The sequence below is a fragment of the Syngnathus floridae genome, chromosome 4 (assembly GCF_059516105.1).
Source record: "Syngnathus floridae isolate MCC-2025c chromosome 4, RoL_Sflo_1.0, whole genome shotgun sequence".
NCBI lineage: Eukaryota > Metazoa > Chordata > Actinopteri > Syngnathiformes > Syngnathidae > Syngnathus > Syngnathus floridae.
In genome coordinates this window covers 6,543,707-6,567,834 of record NC_142416.1, presented here as the reverse complement: position 1 = coordinate 6,567,834, position 24,128 = coordinate 6,543,707, and the positions used below count along the sequence as shown (strand labels likewise).

Here is a 24,128-nt window from a genome sequence, read left to right as displayed (position 1 = left end):
TTTAACAACAGTGAAGAAAAATTGTAACATGTTCATAATTACCTTGCCTTAAGAAAAGTACAGTTGAACGTCTGGTGACCGTTTGGTGAACATTTGCGCCCTAGAACAAACCCTGACCAACCCTGACGAGAACGCAACATTTATTGCCTCTAAAAATACCGTACTCGCAATTGTTCACTCCTCACTGGCTTTACATTCTCGATCATTAAAACAACTCCCGTTCACAGTGGTTCCTCCCCACACCGTCTTTCTTTTGCCAACCGACTGGAATGTTCCCAGCAAATTTCAAATTGCTCCTCTTCCCCTTGTCACTTTTTTTTTTTTGTTGCTTTGTTTAACTCTTCATTCCTCCCTAACTGCCTCCTGTTTTACCCACCTTCATAGGAGTCTCATTCCTGTGTGACTTTCAATTCTTCTTGATCTCAGGGCTGTCTCTTTTTGATTATCCAGCAGAGTGCAGTGCCTGTAGCAAATATTCACACTAAAGTTGAATTCTGTCAGCTTTTTGGGCTCGTATAATGTCTGGTTGTAGTGCATCTTTCTTTTTTTATGAAAACTTCTGTTCTCTATAGTCGCCACAAGGGGCGTACTTATCTATTTTTCAACCAAATAAATGAAGAATTGTGTCTATGTTTTTTAGAGTTAGTTTAATGATGAACCTGTTGTTTGGTATTTTGTTTGAACGTTACAAAATTCTCAGGTAGCGCACAGATGCAGTGTTACATTTGATCTTAACCCAAAGATTGTTGTGTTTTCTTTTTGATTCATGATTTTTTTTATTCATTGATTCCTTCTGTCTGTGTAGAGCTTCTCAAATGTCAATCAATAATTTAATGTGGTCCATCTGTCTTCTCTTATTTCCAGCCAATTACATCCTGCGACCTGTCACGCGTCAATGCTTGTGTCCACTGTCCACTATTATTAGTCCCACCTGTGTCGGTCATTTGTTGCATTATCAGCTACTTGTCTACTGTCTTCTTAAATCCCCTCCACTCTACTACTACCTGCTCATCTGTTAGCACATTTGGTAGTCTAAATGTTAAGTGGGGAACATAAATAATTATTTTTAATATTGTTGGGGTTGACAAATTATTTTGATCGTATGATTATGTTGGAATGTTGACGAGAATCATTAACTTTGTTAAAACCTTCCACCTTTCCTTGACTCATTGAAACTTTCCACATTCAGTTGTTGAAACTTTCCAAATGATGTGGAAACATTCTTGCTTAGTTTATCTAAATTGTTCCACTAGTATCTGTTTACACAACCTTGTAAAACAAAGAGCTAAGACCCTCTACACTGATTAACTAGTTTGCAGAGGTGACCCTCAAAACGTGTTCACCCTCACCACCACCCTGCTTTCTCTGAATAAATATTATCTATCAAACACCTGGACTCGTTTTTTAAATGTGAGTCACGCGTCAAATAAAAAAATTAAATCAATAAATAAAACTCGGCATACAAAGAAGGCATAGCAAAAGAAAAGACAGAACAAGCTAAGCTAACTCGTAGTTTATTGTGGTGATTTGACTCAGACGGCAGGATGCAAAATGACCACAACTAATTGCTCCTCCATTTATCAAGTTTGGCAGAGAGAGACTCAGATCACGCCGCGATTATTTCCTCAATTGTCTACTGTTGGATTTGGTCCACAATTTGGGAAGTGCGCTATCCGCGCCTCACAGCAAAAGCCATAGCCAATCACCTGTTATCCAATTCACTCACTGCGTGCTCATTTTATTTCTTCAGTTTTAGGAAAAGACTAAGACACTGAAGCAGAAATTAGACTCACACAGGTTGGTTGAGTTCAATCACAATTCTTGTTATGAAAGCTCTGTTTTCAGGAAAAATACAATACAGCGCTGGGCCTTTGGTGCAACCATGCTCAAGAGCAGAAAGTCTCCATTCAGAAAAGGCAACCTTCAAGGTTCTTTGGTCATCTTATATTCAGTTGCACATGCCGGTGTGGGCCGAGTTTGATGGGTGATGAGACCAGGGGGTTGGGGCAAGTTCGCAGGAGAGTTTGATTCCATGGGAGTGGGTGCTGGTTTGGTCAGGACTGGTTTCGTGGCTGCTAATTATGAGCGATTCAGTGTGTGTACGTGATGGTTTGACTCAGTGGGGGGCTGTTGTTTTCCATCCCGTCTTTCGGCATTGGTGATCACCTTTGACCAGGTTCTTGGCTGTCTTCCTCCTGGCGTTCTCCCTCTGGCACCTCTGGTGGTTTTATCTCCAAGTGACCTTCCTGTAAACATTTTCCTCCATTTTTGCGCATACACCCACTTCACCCTTTGTCGCACCTCGTCCATTCATTATCCTTACATATTTGTGATTTTGCATGGAATTATGTGAAGTTATGGGTGTGACATCATCAATTCGTTAATGTTCCCTGACTATGCAAAGTTCTTACTCACCGCATTTGTTACTCATGCATTTGTTTGTTTGTTCTTTTGACACTCTATGTACTTGCTTACTTCATCACATTCTTAGTTTAATCCTGCTTCCAATCATATCTTTTCATTGTTAGGAAAAACATTTCCTTCTGTCCAGAACATTCAGTAGTAATCCAAGGCTGGCGTCTAGCATGAGGCAAAATACAACGTCACACCAAGCATTAATCAAAACATAAGATATAATCAAGTACTGAACATTCTTAGACGCCTTTGGACGTGTCCGTGATTTAGAAAAACATCAGGCATGCATTAAACCAAACCCGGGCAAAGTACGGCCCGCGGGCCATATCCGGCCCTTTGTGCGTCTCTGTCCGGCCCGCAATCATAAATTACATTTGATTACAACCGAATAAATTAAAAAAATCTGTGTCGTACATGCAATACAACTGTTCTGCTTTTATTTTGAAAGGCGTCGCACTTCCGTGAAGCGTGCGTGCATGTGAGCTGTGCGTGTAGGTGAACAGCGCGAAGTAATGCTGCTCTCAAAATGCGTGCTGACACAAAGAAAAGAAAAGAAAAGTTGACAAGGAGTGCCGTGTTTTCAACAAGACATGGACTGCCAAGTATTTCTTTACAGAACTGAAAGGTAAAGCCGTGTGCCTGATTTGTGGTACACAGGTCGCTGTGTTTAAAGAATATAATTTGAGTCGCCACTACACGACCAAGCATGAGAAAAAATACATCTGTCTGATAAACAGGGCGCATCAGAGGCTGATGCATTGCTAGCAAAACTGCAAGCCCAACAAGGACTTTTTATCAAACTTCACACCCAGAGATGAAGCGGCTTTGTCATTTGAGGAAAAGTTAAAGAAGTTAAGAATAAATTATACTGATTAATGATTGTTTTTTTTATTTGACCTATACACCACAATTTCACATAGCTTAATATGAATATAAACAGAATAATTGTATTCTTCTAATTACCAGTACCAGCTATTTAAAATAAATAATTTAGTGCATTTTACAATGGAAGAAAATTGAGCAGGTTTAAGTTATTGTAAGTGTGGCCCTTTGACACAACTCAGGTTTTTCATGTGGCCCCTTGTAAAAATTAATTGCCCACCCCTGCATTAAACAGTTCCTTGAGGGTCATTAACCTATTCAGGCAATACACCAAAAAACATTTGTTATTTCAAAGTGCACAGAAATACATATCAGATCATGAAGTTATAACGTAAAATTATCACGTATCAAAAATGTCTAGTTATGTCGTCTTTATTGATTTGGTGTGTAGGTATATTATATGCTTAAAATGTTTATTTTATTGATTTAATATGTGAATATACTTGTCTGCTTATGTACTTTATTCAATGGTGATAGGCAGGACTTTTTGTTTTCGACCCCATTCCTTCACTACCATTCAATTTCATTTCACAATCTCTTTTGTCTTCTCTCTTGTATACATTTTAAATATGCATTGCAAATATGCAGTTACTTAATTAAAAAAAACATCACAAATTTGGCAAGTTACTCACTGTGAGATGGTCCCACTGCCTTCCATTTAATTTACCACCTGAAAATATTATTGCACATTGCTCTCATTGACTCAATTTGTGAAAGCTCTCTTTCAAGTCCTGATAGGGTACACGGTCTCAAAAGAGACAATTATTTCCAAAATTTGACACCTGTCCAATACATGTTCACCGAATGGCCCATGTCTGTGCCTGACAGCTATTAACACACCTTGGGTTGTTGAATAATTAACAATCTGATGTGAAATGACATTTTACAGATATGAACAAATGGGTGCTGTCCCCTTTTCTGTTTCCCAGACCCTTCTCACTAAACTGTTCAAAGTGCTGTGGGGTTAGTTCAATAGACATTCAATGGGAGTGTGAAAAGGTTAATGAATTCAACACTGAAATCATGACTCCCCTTACAGTGGCCAAAGCAAGACATGGTGGGTGCAAATCGCTTCAACAGAATGTCGATGAGGGCACAGTTGTAAAGGAGTATGTCACTGCCCCCTAAAGGTGCAAACTAGCATACACGTACACCATAGTCACTCACATCCATCCTTCTATTTTGTGAACTTGTCTAGCAAACTTTAGGTGATGTAATTTATATTGTTCTAATCTTGCTATTTATTGTGATTTGAATTTTTATTGTACCTGCTTCAAGATTGTATTTTTTTTCAAAGATAGCTAATATCAGTGTGACAATGGGAAACTGTGTACGTACACAGTACCGTGAAGAAGTATTGTGATTTGAAAAAATGGGTGAGTTTAGGTAATTTCACCATTTAATTATTTTAGCTTGACACAATACAACACTACTATTAAAAAAAGTAAAACTGGCCAATTTAAAGATTCAATAATTGTGATAACAATAACAATATAAAATTGCAATGCATTCGAATAGGCTAACATTATGGTTCGCAATTTCCCTCGACATAACTTTGATGAATATAACATGAGACTTAAACAACCTCCCTTCAAAATTCTGTTGGGGCATAATAAATGAAACACAATACTCGTAAATAATAACTCACTGGAGCGTATGCGTTTAAAAATAATAATAATAATAATAAAATTGCTGACAATGCATGTAAGTTCTACTTTTAATAACAGTTTCTTTTTAGACCCTTGATATATATTTACACAGGTTTAAGGTTTCCTTAATTGTTATTTTGTGAGTGATTGAGTTTTTTTTTTTTATCCTACTAGATAAAAATGAATTATGGAATTTTTTTTCACAGGATACCAACAATATGATTATCTATTATGTGTTCATATAACTAGTCGGGAAACAATGTACGACCTCTGGAAACATTATACAATTCTGATTTATTTTCCTGGAGATTTATTTGCTCTACAACTGAAAAATGTTGGTCTTCTGTTGCTGATGCTTCTTCGAAGCCGCTGTAACAACAGTGGCCAAAGAGGCTTATATACTGTGCATGTGTCCGTCCAAAGAAAATCTTTATCTGTTCCATATGGGATTTCTTAGTGGAATTCTTTGTCAATGATATCAACTGTGGGGGAAAAAAAAGTATGGCCAATTCCTAACAAATTTCTTGGACAACTCTACATGGATTGTAAACTGGGAAAATGTCTCATTGTGTTATTTTAGAAGGGAAAGAAAAGATGATGCATTTTTCATTGTGTAGCATACCCCATGTGATCCACATCCAATATCGAAAAGGGTTCCAGATTTGTTTTAATTTGTTTAGGTTGAGTTTTTGAGTAAATTTGCCCTGATTACCAAATTTAGAAAACACCTTATTTATGTAACTTAAAGTAAATACACATCAATATATTAAACAAAACATTAGCTTTGGTTATAAAGAATTGTGTTTTGAGAAAAAGAAAAAAAAAACATTAAAAATATACTCCACTGAGAAAAAAGAAACAGTTGTGAATTGGTTTGAAGTACCGTAATTTCCGGTGTATAAGCCGTGACTTTTTTCCAAAATTTTGAACCCTACGGCTTATAGTCAGGTGCGGCTTATATAAGATTGTTTTCGTGATTTTTGTGATGACTTGATCACTTTTACTCTTAACACTATTATATACAGTAAAAGCTACAAAACAAACTGACAAATAACTTGTTTTCAAATCAGACGAGTAAAAACTGGTCAAATATTTTTAAAAAAAAGATATTATCAAAAGTGAAGACAATTTGCAATTCTAGTAATGACACACGAATTTGATGCACAATTTGTCTTCGTGGGCCACATAGAATGATGAGGCGGGCCGTATCTGGCCCCCGGGCCTTGAGTTTGACACCTGTGCTCTAAACCCTTTCTCTTACTCTGCCATGTGACTCAGAGATTACACAAAGCAGTGGCGCTGTTTGGACCATCTGCATTGTATTAAAACCCAATCAATCAGCATTTAAATTCAATTCTTCTGACATTTTGCTCCCTGAAAACAAGTTGTAATGAATGTGAACTTTTAATGCATTTTATTCAGAAGGTAACTTTGAACCCTGAGCCGTACTTATGGATTTTTACGGCCTCCAGCCTCCAGGGGGCGCTCTAGCAGGAAGCAAAAGCGAGACAGGCGAAGAAGAGATAATGCGCCGAAGAAGACGTGCTAATTTGTTTACAACATGTCGCGCATCACGCAGAACGCGATCAAGACGGACATTACTGAAAGGAAGTTTTTATACACAAACCGTCATTATGGGGGACAAAAGAAATGCATATGATGCCGCTTTTAACCTAAAGGCAGTCGATGTTGATGACATTGTGTTGCGGCACCCTTTTGTTTATTTCGTGGACCCTCATCATGGAAAATGCTGGAAGAAATGGATAAAAACAACGACGAAAGAGATACTGAGAAAGTGTGTGGCGAAGGATATCTAACACTATTCCAATCGGAAATTGAGGAGATAGACTTCGACGGTTTCAGTGCACAGGAGGAAGATGAAGACGATGAAGCTCTTTTTTTTACTTTTACTTTAACCAGCCCTGTTAGTGCTGTGCTACCGTGTTGCTGCTGTGTTACCGCCGCGTCTCAGTGACTTTTACCGGTATGTTTTATTTAATCAAACCCTATTAGTGCTGTGTTACTTCCGTGTTGCTGCGGTATTACTGCCGTGTCACAGGCAGTGTTTGGAAAGAAATGTTAAGGTATGTTATTAAAGCTTTAAAAAAACTTTCTGTGTCCAGTCTTTCTTTGCTAATAACTCGCGTGCACACTTCCGCATTGCTGCGGTACTACTGCTGCTTCACAGGCAATGTTTAGAAAGACATGTTCAAGTATGTTATTAAAACGTTAAAAAGGCTTTTTATGTACTGTCTTTCTTTGTAAAAAAACTCGTGTGCACGTGCGGCTTATAGTCCGGTGCGACTTATGTAAGAAAAAAAATAAAATATCCCCGAATTTTAGCTGGTGCGGCTTTTACACCGGTGCGGCTTATACACCGGAAATTACGGTAAATAATTTAGTAAAAGCAACTAAATTGACTCCATTTCGTAGAAAGTAACTTAGAAACCCTCCGAATTTACCAAAGCATAACCTATATTTTTTCTAGGCCATCATTTAACAAAGAAATAACCCAAAAAAAAGAAAACGTTGCAGGCATATTCACATAACGTCCAGTAGGTGACAGCCTCTTCAAAGGAATATACGCTACAGCACTCACACCTCAGAAGACAGTAACGCTCCCATGTACTTTTCCCTGAAGATGACGTGACGTTCCGATGGAGAAAACTATAATCCAACACAAAGGTTCCACAGTCGAACACAAGTCAGAAAATAAATATTTGGATTCCTGTTAATTTGCTGTGCTCTGGTGTTTGGCTAGTGAATAGAAGAATAGATAGTGAATAGAGGCATAATAGAGGCAGTTACAGCGAATGTACTTTATGGACAATGTCATCACAATCAAAGTCATCACCAGCCGTTATTCTCATGTTTGCAACTTGAGAAATTGCAGCTTTAGGTATGGTCTCACCAGTTTAATGAGGTTTCCAAAGAACACAAGAAGGTGGATAAATGTACATCATTCCATAACCAAAAACATATTCTCACTGTTCCTGTCTTAATCCCCTCAGTTAAGCCCCTTCTGGTTGTCTAGTTGCAGCACCATTGGAAACCATCATCTGCCCAGGTGACACTGATAGACTCCCCTTTGGCATGTATGATCAAGCAGAATCCCATGATTGGTGTCACGGCCTGTGCTTCCCTCTTGGATAGTTATACTGAGAACATCTGTCCTCACTGTGCTTGCACATTAACACCAGGATACTGTACACTTGACCTACTTGCTCATGCACCGTTGTTAATTTCCTACCATGTCTCTGTTGTGATACACGCTAATGGAATTTAGTTACTTGGCATTTGGCCACTCTAACTTGTTACACACAACTTTTCTGACTTAACTTTCTGGACTGACAGCTTCTATGGGTGTTGTAACATGTAACATGTAACACCGATTGCACAGCTTGGCTCATGGACATCTCTGTGATAAATAAATGTGATTTGGCTAGACATGTACTGTCAACAAGCTTGTCGACTTCAGGTTTGCAAACCTCACCCACCTCAGAAGTACCTATTTCCCACCCTTGGGACTTTAACTTTAACTTAATACTTGAATTAGCGGGTCTTAAACTTGCCAGCCAAAATATAAGAAAAAAAAGTTGTTATCGAATCAGAACTCTTAAACCTTACAGGCTTTTTTAGTCAGCAAGTATCTACACCCTCTGGCTGTGCAGATTGTACGGAAGAGGATTAGTGCCAGTGAGGAAAAAAAAAAGAGGGGTGACAGGATTCTGACTTTAAAGTCAGAATTCTGAGAAAAAAAGTCAGAAAAGTATTCTGACTTTAAAGTCGGAATTCTGACTTTATTCTCAGAATTCTGAGAATAAAGTCAGAATTCTGACTTTATAGTCAGAAAGTGGGAATTCTGGCTTTAAAGTCAGAATTCTGACTTTTCCCAGAATTCTGACTTTAAAGGCCCAGAGACACCGGTATATGTATAAATCGGTTTTAGTTAGTTTAGTTATATATATAAACTGATGATCGAAACAACGAAAAGGAAGCTGTTCCTCTGAAAAATATAATTTAAATTTGCCGCGCAGACGAGTTTGACTGCACCGAGCCGCCAGCCGGAAGTGACGTCTCAAGTTGTACGCGTTCAGCTTAAGTGAACGTAAACAAAAAGAGAAGAGGGGCCAGCGCGGGGACGTCGGGCCAGGCTTGCGGTCGGGCCAGGCTTGCGGCCAACCCAGCTCGCCCAGCCGTGCCTTCCATACTCTTGGCGTACGTTCGTTCGCGGGACGACAAGATGGGTTGCGTTCGCCTGATAGGATCCACGAACCGGACAGTGCGTGCCTGCTGTGTGCTCGTGTTCACAGTGGCCTGGTTGACTGTCATCTTTCCGGACTCTGCTGTGCATCGGGAGCGGCTAGCGTGCTATCACTCTTATTGTTCATTGATGTTGACTTCTTGTTTTATTTTTCCTGTGTTGTTTACTTGTATGTGCGTTGTGAACTCTGTCTTGTCACCCTGGGATAGTGAGAAACGTAATTTCGATCTGTCGAAGCGGGACGGGAGGGGCACAATTCAGAAAACGTGCTCAGCTCGTCGAAAAAATGCGATTTAAGCAATAAAATTAAAAATGCGCCCAAAACCTAAACCAAACGCTGCAGATGTTCATTTCTTCATGCGCAGTGGTCAACTCGGCACTCTAAAGCCCCCTGAGAACTTTTTACTATGCCAACCTAACCACAGTGACGGGAGAGGCACAATTCAGAAAACGTGCTCAGCTCGTCGAGAAAATGCGATTTAAGCAATAAAATTAAAAATGCTTATAAAACCTAAACCAAACGTTGCGGGTGGTCATTTCTTCATGTGTCGTGGTCAACTCGGCACTCTAAAGCCCCCAAGAGCACTTTTTTCTATGCCAACCTAACCAGAGTGACGGGAGGGGCACAAATCAGAAAACGTGCTCAGCTCGTCGAGAAAATGTGATTTAAGCAATAAAATTTAAAATGCGATTTAAACCTAAACCAAACGCTGCAGATGGTCATTTCTTCATGCACCGTGGTCAACTCGGCACTCTAAAGCCCCCTAGAGAACCTTTTACTATGCCAACCTAACCAGAGTGACGGGAGAGGCACATCTCAGAAAACGTGCTCAGCGCGTCGAGAAAATGCGATTCAAGCAATAAAATTAAAAATGCTTATAAAACCTAAACCAAACGTTGCAGGTGGTCATTTCTTCATGTGCCGAGATCAACTCGGCACTCTAAAGCCCCCAAGAGCACTTTTTACTATGCCAACCTAACCAGAGTGACGGGAGGGGCACAATTCAGAAAACGTGCTCAGCTCAGCCCAAGTGAACTGCTAGATTCATCATATTCTGCGTCAAAGGAGGTTTCTGAATCGGATAAAATGATGCTAATATTGCCGCTAGAAACGGAGCTGTCGCTATCATCTGCCATGTTGTTTGGGTTTGTTGAGATGCGGATGTACAACTTGTGACGTCACAGTAATGGCGCCACCAGTGTGGCTGCGTGCGGAACCCGATCGATAAACTGGCATTTAATTTTAGCTTTATTCGGCAAATGTGTTCTCTTTATACATTCTATGAAATTCCGTTCTAATTGAAAAAAAGGGATGTCTCTAGGCCTTTAAAGTGGGAATTCTGACTTTAAAGTCAGAATTCTGAGAATAAAGTCAGAATTCTGACTTTAAAGTCAGAAAGTCACGACTTTAAATTCTGACTTTAAAGTTAGAAAGTGGAAATTCTGACTTTAAAGTCGGAATTCTGACTTTATTCTCAGAATTCTGACTTTAAAGTCGGAATTCTGACTTTATTCTCAGAATTCTGAGAAAAAATTCAGAATCCTGTCAGCCCTCGGTTTTTTTTTTTTCTTCACTGGCCCTAATTCTCCACGTTGAGAGGAGCCAGATGAGGTGGCTCGGGCATCTCATCAGGATGCCTCCTGGAAGCCTCCCTGGGGAGGTGTTCCGGGCATGTCCCACCGGTAGGAGACCCCGGGGACGACCCAGGATGCGCTGGAGAGACTATGTCTCTCAGCTGGCCTGGGAACGCCTTGGGGTCCCCCGGGATGAGCTGGATGAAGTGGCTGGGAAGAGGGAAGTCTGGGAGTCCCTCCTGAAGCTGCTGCCCCCGCGACCCGACCCCGGATAAGCGGAAGAAGGATGGATGGATGGATGGATGGATGGATGGATGGATGGATGGATGGATGGATGGATGGATGGATGGATGGATGGATGGATGGATGGGCCCTGATCCTCGTCAGAATCCTGTCACTCCTCGTTTTTTTTTTTCCTCACTGGCCCTCATCCTTTTCCGTAAAATTGAGTAAGTATCGATAGATTAAATCGAATTTAATTATTTATTTGAATTATTTTGTACAGCGGTGACATTTTAGACATTTTACTTTAACAGTCATATTATGATTTGCTTGAGCTTTTCTATCTTACAGCTTTATTAGAGCTTTTCTATCTACCAACTACCTGTTTATTATTGTGGCACATCAAATATACTGTCTGAGTGAGCTTGAAGTTTACTGCAAGTCAACTACCTGCAAGCAGAGTGTGCGATTTTTCCCTGTGTTCTTTCTGATTGGCAGGACAAGGCCAGCAGAAAGAAAAACGAAACAATGATAAATAAGGTTGGACTGATGATCTTATTTAACAAATCAAAACAAACTAAGGGAGCTTATGAGCATCATCATCATATTTTGAGCTGCGCTGATTTGCCACCTTTAGTTGATGATTGTTTGCTGCCTTGACATGTCTTCAGTGGTTTGCTCTGCCCACAGTGCAGATTCGTATTTGTAAAAATAAAATGCCAGGGGGGCGTCACGGTGATGCACTTGTTAGCACATCTGCCTCAGTGCGGAATTTGTGGGTTTGATTCCACCTTCAGCCATATCTGCAATAGTAGACAAAATATAGTCTTGTCTAGAAAATACTTTTGTACCTAATTACAATTTATTTGTTAAGCGTATCAGATACAGCATCTCGTTTTCAAGAGGGACCCAAAATATACCTCAAAATCATTTTTTTTTTCTTCTGTGTAAAATCTGCATGCAGGAGTTTCCAACCTTGGTAACCACCAGGAGGAAGTGTGTAAATATTGAAATGATCTTATGTCTCCTATCTTATCCCTGATTGGTGGAATTGGTGGTGTTACAACTCTCCTCATGTTACAAGCATACCCGGTCTCCCCTAAGTCTTATTCCTGTCAACAGTCTGATGAGATGCTTCAGAAATATGTATGTCTCGTCCAGCTTGCACCTGCAAAAAGATTTTCTCCAGGGAATCTTTAAACTGCACTTATGCAAGCTGCCCTCACACTGAAGAGAAAGCGTTCTTTTGTTTGAACAATAAATTATACAAAGTCACTTCAGCATGTTAGGTTACGGATTCTAGTTATTGATCTGACTCCAAATTGTGATCAACACTTAACTCATAAATTGCTATGCCCTAATCCACACACTGGCGCACCTAACAATTTTGCGAGTTCGTTCTGTCAAAGAGAAGACCAGTAGATCAATTAGACCAAATTTACCAATTATTTATTCCTGACAAAGCGCACTAATACAGGCCTGGGTCCCGGGTCCCTCACACTAAAGCTCGTGCGTTTTTGTGACCACCAAAAGACGACACATTCTTCCGGGTTGCCCAGTTTTAAAGAAACACAATATGAATATTAAAGCATGCAAAATATTGTGAGATGATTGGTGGATGGCCATCTCCTCCCCGTCCAGGTGTCGCTGAGGTCAGGCGGTTGGGTTTTCCCCTCGATGCCCGGTCCCATAGATGTGCTGTTGTTCTCGTTCCTTCACCGACCTTGAGATTATCTCGTCCGGTACTCCCTGTCTGGGCCTATACACAACACTTCCAAGAAAACAAGTTCATGCAGTTTGCCTGCACATTCCTCGGCCCCCACCAATCCACACGAGCACTTCAATACTAGATATTAATATGATTATAAGTTTAACACAACCTTAAAAAATATGTTTGCAAACTCCCAAAAACACATTTTCCTTTATTCCCTCTCATGACCTCATTTATGAGGTCATCACCCGTTACCCTAGCAAACGGCTACCAGCGCGCTGTCGGTCCTTCCTTCCCCCCGCTGCTCATGTTGAGTCACCAGGGCATATTGGCCCATCGGTGGCAACGGGCCAACGGTTTTCTCGATCAACCGGACAGTGAGTGACCTAATACATGGAATACAACAACAATCGCATAAAATCATAACTGTAGTAAAAATAGCCACAGCAACAAGCACAGACATGATGAGGCCTTTCCAGCTTCCGAACGTTTTCATCCAATCAGACCAAATATCGGTGTGTAGGCCTGAATGATCTTTCATCTTTTTGTTCAGTGTCCTTAGTCCTTCCAACGCCCTGGTCAGTCGGCCCCCTGGTGCCGTGTTGTTTGGGATAAAAGTACAACATGCATCACCAAACATTCCACATACACCATGTTCCTTAGCCAATAGCATGTCCAACGCAATTCTATTTTGGAACGCCATTAACGACGTTGCAGCCAATTGTTCATGAACTGCGGCAAATGATTCAGCTGTATAATTACCCAGTCGTTGGACAGTGTAATGAAAGTCATTAGTACGGTCTACATTTTTATTGGGGGTGATCCATAGGAAGATACTTTCGAATCCCGAGGACACTTGATTAACGAGTTTATACTTATCTGGCACACCCCTGGACACTCCTATAGTGTCAATATATGTTGGATCGTCGTCGCTCAACCACGGGGCAAAACGTCTCTTTTGGCTCGCTTCAGGAGCTCCGCCAGTGGGAACTCCAGGTCCCAATTGAGATTCTGTATTTCAATGGGGACAACCACCACAGGCATTATCAAAGACACGAGGGCACAGATACCTGATGCGTTCTTTGGCAAGCGATCCTATAATTTGTCATCACCACACCACAACCAGATGTCACTGGTTTTCCTCTGCTCCTTCCATCACTGCTGGGTGAATTCTGGCATGTCCTGTTAAAGCTTGAAAACAAGTGAATTTGGAAAAAAACTTTGTATATCACAATTACAAATTGAAACCTACTCACCCATTTCTATTTTACCACTCCCCCTTTGACACATTCACCCAATGTGTCATTACGTATCAAAAGGAACCTGCAAAGCGTCCCCTCTCATCACCACTCTCATTGTAGCCAGGCCCGCGGAACCTCTAGCTCCCATCTGGGCCCCGGGACCATCACCCCAAGTCCTTGAAACTTGACTGTCCACCACACACTCGGCAACACAAACAAAAATCATCGCACTCCTGTCAGTGAGCTTATAGCCCTGCTGACAGCGGACATTTGTACACACAAAAACAAAAACAGACATCAAGTATCAAAACAAAAACAGTCATAAAATGAATCCTGGCGCCCGCGGATCATGTCCTGAAAACCACGTCATCAACAAGTTCATCATAAAAACCAAAAGGGCAAGGGTTAACATATTCTTGTAAATCCAACACAAACTTTCCACGAACGCAATCGACAACCTGCAAGAATGAAAACAAGTTACGCAAGCAACGCGCAATCCGCTCCTTGGCTGGTGGCTGGTGCTGCAAAAAAAATCAAGTCACACAGAAAAACAAAGCAGAGCGTGCTATTGTCGCAAACACGTTCAAGCGTCAAACAATTGGTCACTGTCCACCTAGTCCATCACCCCGTCGGGTGAGCTCAAAGTCGTCACACGTCAAATCGTCCAAAGTCTTGCTGTTCGATACTAGTTCTGTCTTGTCTGACCATATCACTGAAATGGGCCTTCTCCATCACACCGTTTTGTTGTCGATGGTGCCCCTGATTGATCATTGAGCCATGGTTCCAGTCTGTACCACCCCTTCAGGTGAGAGGAATTTTATCCTCAATTGCAAACACATCACCCCAACTTCAGACCTCTCTGGCCAATCATACTGCACACACACACTCAAAGTTAGTATGTTAGTGTGCAGGCAAACATTGACTCCTAATAGTAACTCTTCACATTTGGACATAGTTGTCAACATGACCTATTGTAAAATCTCCAATTCAATTTTCCATAAACTCGCCCATCAGATTCATCGCAAATTGTCATATATGTCTATCTGGGGGGGCCGACTGTGGGACCCGCGTGTCAGGGGAGCCTCCATAACCTCAGATTGCTCCTACAAACTCGGTCTCTATTACTTATCCTAATTAAATTCAATAAAGATGGGTCCGACTATTCCCTCTGGATTTTTACGTCATCATTTGGCTCTCCCCCTTTTTCCTGTTGTCTAGCTCAAATATGTTTCTCAGTCTGCTTCACTTTATTGCCCCTCTTGGCGAGTCTCACTCCCCCCTCTCAAATTTTCAACTTTAAAATTCACGCCCAATTTTACAAAATTCTTTCTATATTTTTATCAATTTTCTGACCAATTCAACACGTTCCAAATTTAAACATAATCTTGTGGCTTTCCCCGAATTTTTATTCAGCCTCTTCGCCTTCACACGCAATTTCTACGGAAATTAATAATTCTAGTTATTATTGTTAATCATCCGTGGCCCTCGTAAGGACAAGCCGCACCAGTAATGGATGGATGGATGGATTGTTAATCCTAACCCCAAATGCCTATCATAAATTGCCATTTAAATCAATTGTCGCAAGGGTCATGTCAATGTATTCGTTATTTAAAGCCCTACTGTATTCTTTTTTTTAATTAAGTAGTGCCCTTTATTACTATTTTGCTGACTATCCAGAATTCCAACTTTCTTATGGCCCCTCACCCCTTCAAGCTGAAATATGCATCCTATAAATCAGTCGCAGTTGATGTGTAATTAAATTCTGTTGCTTTGATAAAGGTCAATTAAGTTTAGCAATTCAGCCTTCTGTTGCCCGAATCCAAATTTTCACTGGTCCAATTATAAAATTTCATTATTTCAGTTAGATTAATTATGTATTCGAAATGCTAAGTTACATATAAAAATGTATGATTCAAATTATTTAATTTCTATTGATCAATGTCCACTTTGCAAAGTTTCTGATCACGCTGTCGTATAATTTGTCAGTGCATCTTCACTGACCATATCTATGTATTTTGTTTTTTATCCCCGTTTCAGTGTCAATAAGCAGCCTTATTATTCCCTCTTTTATCAAAACTCCTCAGTTATGTCTGCCCCAGCACCCAAACACACTTCCATCCCTTTTGTCCCACACTCCACCAACTTTGTAATGCTTCAGCAGTCTTTAGCAATGTGTCCAGTTTGACTTCATGTGACTCGTGCAAGTCTTTAGCAGCCTCTCCTCTTAGATTCTCATGATGATGATTCAGGGCTGGACCGTCCGCCATTCTCAAATGCATCCATCTTGTCTTTGTTCTTTCAGTCTATTTTTTTGATCTGCGACTGTGTGTATTCCACCAACTGTATGGTTCTTGTCCTGTGAAGAGCCGTGCTTGCCCCCTTCAAGCATGATAATAGTTCCTGTTGTTCTCCCAAAGGTCAAAGGTGTCTCATGACCAGGGACAGTCCTCTGTTGATTTTGAGGCAGCCAGTAGAGTACAAGGACTCAGTTCAGGACTTGTGCCATGCGCTAGGGCAGAACACACTGGACACAAATTTCACAAAACTATCTTCGTGTTATCAGTCTTCATGTGTAGTATTTGTTCCTTACACCCCAAATCTTCCTATTAACATTTTGTATCCTATCAGTTGCGCACACTCATCATCTTACTATCAAGCCGCCCTTATCAAATGTTTTTTTTTTTTTTGAGTAATCCATCCACCCTACCCATTAACACGGCTAAAATCCTCGTTCCAGTGTTTATCATCAAATAAAGTTCCGAAATCCTTTATAATAAACTGTAATGTAATTTAACAATCTACCAACATGGTTGTATATGCGGTGAGTGTTATTGTTCAATCTATAGGTCATACAGCGCCTGTGTTCCAACTATGACACTCCTCCTTGGTTTACCATCTCATAAATTATTGTTGTCAGCAGCGCTAAATGATAGTGCTTGAAAGTGAATGTCTTATCGCCCAATTTAAAACACATGCCGCATTTGAGCGAGTATTTATTCATTTATTTGCCATCCTCATGTTAGCTGGCATGTGTCAGAATTAAAATGTAATTTTGCTTTTAATTTTAAGTCTTTCAAAATTGCTATATCCTTACTGCACCGAGATAAACTGTTAAATATATCTTTAAAAACAAACAAAAACAATCTATGCTCCTGTTAGCCTGCAATTGTCCAGATCAAAAATGTTATTTTCTTTTAATTGTCTTTCTTTTGAACCTCTAAATCGCTCATGTTGCTAACTTAACCTAACCTTAAAGAAAGGACAAACAGGTTACTCCCAATAGCTCCTCATTATTTACGAGTTAGCCCCCCCCTTTCTTGAACATTCTCTGATCCATGCAGTCTTCCTCCTCACACCCCTGCACCCACACAGGGTGTGCACATAAACGCACACACCGAGCGCGCACACAATCGCACGTACACACACACACACACGCATCCACACGCACGCACGCACGCACGCACGCACGCACGCACGCACAATCCATCTCTCATGTAGCTTCTTTGCCACTTTCTATCGGTCAATACCATTCACAATTTGCGCTTCCACATCAGCATATACATTCCTTCAATCTCACTGCTTCAAACATTCACTGAGAAACTCACACTGTCCCTGCCCCGCCCAGGCCATAGCACCCCCCCCGTGCGAGGGGGGGGTCGCGGCATCAATGTTGACCGGTTACAGGCTGGCCATTTCCTGCAACAATCATGATGCCGGCCCACCGCCCGCACGAGCATAGCACAGGCCCACGCGCACAGCCCAGACCCGCGACTACGCGCGAGTGCAGGCACGCTCATCAGTCTCAACTTCTCAAAGGGCAGGCCAACTTTGCTGTTGCGCCCTTCATCATGTTCACATTCGACATCTTTCAATGTCTTCTACACAACATTTGTTGTCTCTTATTCTCATCCTATCAAGCCACCGTTCTAGTAACTTTCTGCCACACACGTCTTATTTTCTCTATTGCACACACGCCCTATTTTCTCTACTGCCACACCTTGCTCATCTTAGTTTCTCTAACCAACTTAAACACACCATTGTACACTTCTCAATTTCCCTATTATCGCTCAAAAGCCTCCTAAACATTCTCCATTACTGATTTCTTCCATAGAACACACATCTCACTCACACACACTGATATACACACCCACTCATGAGGATCCTCTGCGCGCACACACACTCTCCCCCCAATTTGGTTCATTTTGGATATTTTAGCGGTCTGATCTCTCACAGGAGGAACTGTTACCACCGGATATTTTTTGAGGAGGCCTCACTTCCCCTCGGGGATCTCTTTATTAACCCCAGCTATTTGAATACGATCGTCACCGCACCCTTGTCCGCCACGACGAAGCACTAGGTCCCTGACCTATCCTTAGTACGCGTAAGTCCCTGACTTTACCGTACACGTTACACACGTAAGTTCCAAACTTATTCACCGTATGTATCTTAACTTCATGCACTCCTTATTTGATCTGAACGACAGTCTCCTCTTAAATTTCCTCTTTCAATTTGCAGCATTTCGACTTATAGTAACAGGTATTCTGCTTACCTTATCGGTGATGAGCTCAGGGTTTAGGAGACGTCGTACCAGCTCAACGTTGTGCGCTTATTCCAAACGGTTCGCCGACCGGGAGACAGTGTCCCTGACACTGTCCGGTGTCTTGGCTAAAGACCACGAGTTGTCAATTACCCTTCTCTTGACATCACGTCCGCGGTCACCAAGAAATTGTTAGGTTACGGATTCTAGTTATTGATCTGACTCCAAATTGTGATCAACACTTAACTCATAAATTGCTATGCCCTAATCCACACACTGGCGCACCTAACAATTTTGCGAGTTCGTTCTGTCAAAGAGAAGACCAGTAGATCAATTAGACCAAATTTACCAATTATTTATTCCTGACAAAGCGCACTAATACAGGCCTGGGTCCCGGGTCCCTCACACTAAAGCTCGTGCGTTTTTGTGACCACCAAAAGACGACACATTCTTCCGGGTTGCCCAGTTTTAAAGAAACACAATATGAATATTAAAGCATGCAAAATATTGTGAGATGATTGGTGGATGGCCATCTCCTCCCCGTCCAGGTGTCGCTGAGGTCAGGCGGTTGGGTTTTCCCCTCGATGCCCGGTCCCATAGATGTGCTGTTGTTCTCGTTCCTTCACCGACCTTGAGATTATCTCGTCCGGTACTCCCTGTCTGGGCCTATACACAACACTTCCAAGAAAACAAGTTCATGCAGTTTGCCTGCACATTCCTCGGCCCCCACCAATCCACACGAGCACTTCAATACTAGATATTAATATGATTATAAGTTTAACACAACCTTAAAAAATATGTTTGCAAACTCCCAAAAACACATTTTCCTTTAAGCATCATCATGTGCCAGATGTGCCTACCTTACAGAATAATTATTATTTATATTATTTAGTAAGAGTGTTGTTGAGCCACAGGAGTCATTAGGATAGTTATATTTGCCAGATGAAAACAGATGCTTCATAGTCATTAATTTACATCCTCACAGAGGATTTATCTCAGAGTGGAATACAGTTTTATTAAAATCAACTTTATTCAGTTTTTGACAGTAAGGAAATAACATTTATACAAAAATAAATAAACTCCCATAAATAATATACATTCAAATGTGATTGGATATCAACAGTAGACTTTACACAGACTTGCTGTTTTAAAACCTAAACATATTTTTGCATATACCCTCTGATTTTACACTGCATTGTATCCCCGTCCTGCCTCTTTTTTCCAAACTCTTCTCAACATTGTTGGGCTTTTATGCCGTTGCTTTCACACGTGAGTTCTGGAACTCTGGTGCAGTTCCTTTCTTGAAGATCTGCTGCACATTACATTCACTCTGCTTTTCTTTTCCTTTCGATGCACTCCATCTTCCGGTTCTCAGCTTTGTTTATCCTTGAAAAAGTGACGAGGGGAAAGTTGGGTATTGGCCAACGCACTAATACAAAACATCTGCAGGCGTTTAGTGTGCCTTTGTTTTCCCAGCTCCTTGTGAAATCTGCGTGTGTGTGCGTGCGTGTGTGTGTGTGTGTGTGTGTGTGTGTGTGTGTGTGTGTGTGTGTGTGTGTGTGTGTGTGTGTGTGTGTGTGTGTGTGCGCGTGTGTGTGTGTGTGCATGCGTGTGTGTGTGTGTGCGCATGCGTGTGTGTGTGTGTGTGCATGCGTGTGTGTGCGTGTGTGTGCGCGTGCGCATGTGTGCGCATGTGTGTGTGTGTGTGTGTGTGTGTGCTGTTTCTGGAAGATTCTTTTGGGATCTCAGAAGCATTTTCTTTTTAAGAGGCTCAGATGATATCATGTGTGGAATGTGCATCTATCAAAAGTTAAGACTAAAGTTAGAGTTACTATGTGTATCGTCTTACCTGTCCCAGCACCTAAAAAACGCTCTGGCCAGCTTTCCCTCTGTGTTTATGCAGATTCTTTCAGTGGCATTGTCTGGCCTGTTCATAGTGACACTGGGAAAAAAAACACAAAGTAAAACTGGAATCAAAGTCAGCACAGCACAACTAACGAGAGGGCTCAAGCTTCAGATATTCACTTACATCAGTTCTGTTTTATCACATCCGGGTCTCTTTTCAAGTACTTGGAAATCGGACATATTGCCTTTGATGAATTTGATTGTGTTGTGACATGAGCAACGACCAGGAAAGTCGTGAGCTGAAATAAAGATTAAGAGGACATTAACAAAAAACAACAATAGCCAAGCTTATTTTCACACTTTAACTCACCTCGATAGGGATGTATGCAAAATCCAGCCACAACAACCAGCAGGAGTGCAAAGCTGTTCACAGCCAAAGCCATGTTTCTGCATCAATATCCTCACAAGAGCTCAAATTGTCGAGAAAGGACTGGAAGGCTTCTGACAATCTCCTCCTGTTTTATACTGAGCAGTGAGTGGGGTTTTCCCGGAGCCCATGCTTTTTCCCATCAAACCAAACCTAAAGCATGCACTGGAATTTCCACACTCCCCATGGAGACACACACTGGAATATGACCAGCAAGAAGCGAAAGTGAGCTGTCAGATGAGGTGGAGCAATAGTTTTTGGCAAAAAAAAGCTCGTTTCACAAGTTTCCTTTTCATTTCTAGTCAAATGCAACTTCCAGTAAAATGGGAAAAAATGGTGCCCTCCTAGATATCTAGTGTTAGAGATTTGCTCACTCCAACTTATTTTGCAAGAACCACACGAGAGACAAGCAAGTCCTTTTTAGACACCTGCAGGTGGAGAGCTCACATGAAGGAGTGAAGTCTAAAACTCTCCCTCCTGCAAGGGCATATTTATTAAGAGAAACAGAGTGGGGGTAAGCGTAGGCTGAATAGGAAGCCCTTGTGCTCTAGTCAAAACATATCAGGGGGTGTTTTACAACCTTGTATAGGATGGGACAGCTATCTTATTTATTACCACTTGCATTCCAACATAATCATACGATAAGGATAATCTGAAAAACCCTAACATCTAGCTAAAACATATTGGTTGTGTTCCAATTCAAAGTATTTTGACATATGAAAATAACTAACTTAGCAATGATACATTTGACTGAATACATTGACTTTAGGAACTGCAAGAGTGGCAGTACAAAAATGTACTGTTACACTAAAGTAACACTTAAAGTAAAAGCTACTGACTTATGCTGCAGGAAAATGCAGTCAGATGAGGTACAACATAAATGGCATTACGTACAATATATTCATACAGTGGATGCCCGCAATATTGTGGTTTGGTACCAGATTCAGATTACAATATTTGCAGGATTTTTTTTTTCAATGTAAAGATTTCTTGTTCTTTTTTGTTTTTAGGGGGCTGCAAATTTTGGGTTAAATTCATTTATTGTAATGCATATGTAATAACCATCAATTACTATATATGCACAAGCATTTTATAATTCGTATGATAAAAATACACAAATTTCCCACCTATACACAGTGGTGATACTACTTATGAACTTAATTGGTTCCACGATCAGGTTTGTAAGTAGAAACGTTTGTAAGTAGAAGCAATGTTTTCTATAGGAATCAATGTAAAAGCAAATAATGTGTGCCAGACTATCCCAAAAAAGTCACACTGTTTCCCCCTTTGGTCTGTGTAAAGCAAACAGAAAACCAAAATAACTCTTTTGTTTTTGCTTTTTCAAACGTTTATAACAAACAATAACTGTCGCTATATTCTTGACCTCCTAACTTTGTTTGGGGAGGGGGAACCTGTTCTAATTTTCTACACTTGCTAAAAATACCCAGAGAATATACACAAAAAGTTAGACTAATCAATTATTGCAATGCGCTCACGTACTTTTTGGTGCAATTACTAAATTTTCCGACTGTTTGAGCGGTCATTGAACGCACCTCGCGCACAACGTGAGTGAGAACTTAAAAAATGAAATTAAAAGAAAAGGAACCTAGCTTCTAAAGATGGAAATTGACAAACAGAAAAGTGTGTTCTTCATGTTTTTACTGAAACAAGCAGGTACTGTCAGTTTACCAAAAACACACAACAGCACACAAACTGATTATGTGTCGATGCAGTACAATCAGATTGACACAACATGAAATCTCAAGATTCAACCGATTAGCCACGCATGCGCAATTAGCAAGTGGCTGACCAGGCCTTGCGCTAACTGACCGTCAATCCTTTTTACAATGCGCTCCAGGGCCGGTTCTAGGAATGCACATAAGAAGGGGCCGTCAGAAATGTGAAGGCGGCATGTTCTCTCCCCCCCCCCCCCCCCCCCCCCCTCTACTCGTTTTGATTTCATGACATGTGCAAACTGGACAATTTAAATGACTGCCGTTTCACAACCATCACGTATTTACAACTCTACTCGTTTTGATTTCATGACATGTGCATGCTGGATAATTTCAGCACAACACAATCTGTCCACTGTCTCAAGCACAATTTAGCCAATCAGAAACCTGGCAGAGCAACATCATTCCATTTGTTCGGCATTCAGTGTCTCAGTCTCGCAAATGAGCACTTACTTGTGTACATGGAATTCAGGAGATGACGCGACTAACATATGTTGCATTTATGACCAAAATAAGCATAAGTAAGGTGATAACACCACACATTCTATTGTTAAACTTGTATTGTTAAATTTCAGTTCATTAGATTATTTCACACATTTCATATTAAACAAGTCATTACACATGAGTCAGCATGAGTACACATCACCGGCAAACACATACATATACATGTTAGAAATGTTTAACATCTTCAAACGTGACAGACAAAATAGCTTATGTGTGGTACATGACGAAAACAATCGTTAAATACAACCAATTGCTTCTCCATTTGTATGCAGCAACAAAGCTTCAGGTCACTTCCAAATTGGTTATTGATCCATTAAACGTCACAATGATAGGGTTTGTGGGTCAGCCACACATAATAACTTTCAATCCAAAATATGGAACACATTTAACACTGACAATTATTTTCTGAGCAGATTGGGACAGAAAAAAACACTCTTGACACCACCCCAGACCACAGCATCAGACATCCGAGAATCAATTGGTCAAACAAATATTCAGTAAAATACCAGGTTGACCAATTATGATTTGCTGCTAAAGAATTTAGCTATTTGGCAATTTCTGTACAACAGTCAACACTGTTATTCGCTGAGAAACTCAATTTGCTGTTGAGATGCTGCAATATGGGACCCATGCCTTCTCTAACTGCCTGTTGCCATCAGCACAAGAGAACAGTAGTTTTTTCTTGAACAGGCCTCGGTTTCAAACTAAGTAAATAGAGACAAGATCATTGTTTTGTTTTGTTTTCCGTATATATAGGCGGCCTTGACTTTTCAGTGTCGATTTTTTTTTTTTCTGCTGCAAGCCAAAATTAGCTTTAGTTAAGTTTTGTTTTTGGAGAATGCTGTGTTGCGCAATGTCAAAGTGTCCATCCAAATATACACCAGGCATGGGGGTTGTGCTCTCTGCTTCCTTTCTCTCACGCCACATTGTTGGACGTCTCCTGCACAAATCCTGCCAACACTAGACCCCCCCCAACACACACAGATACACACACACGCGCGCACACGCACACACACATGCGCACGCGTGCGCGTGCACACACTCACACACACGATTGTGTTCACAGTACTTCAGGGAAAGCAAAATTAAAACATGGATAGGAAACCACATGCACAGGATATGG

General features: G+C 40.9%; 1 protein-coding gene across 1 annotated transcript; it reads right to left on the bottom strand.

The window, feature by feature from the left end:
• Nucleotides 1-12,430: 12,430 nt before the first annotated feature.
• On the bottom strand, nt 12,431-20,957 carry LOC148398644 (uncharacterized). Its single transcript, XM_088373515.1, has 4 exons — nt 20,712-20,957; nt 20,526-20,640; nt 20,346-20,438; nt 12,431-19,882 (listed from the first exon to the last, which is right to left on the bottom strand). The coding sequence occupies exons 1-4, from the start codon at nt 20,782-20,784 to the stop codon at nt 19,822-19,824; spliced, it is 342 nt and encodes a 113-aa protein (XP_088229641.1). The 5' UTR covers nt 20,785-20,957; the 3' UTR covers nt 12,431-19,821.
• Nucleotides 20,958-24,128: the final 3,171 nt, after the last annotated feature.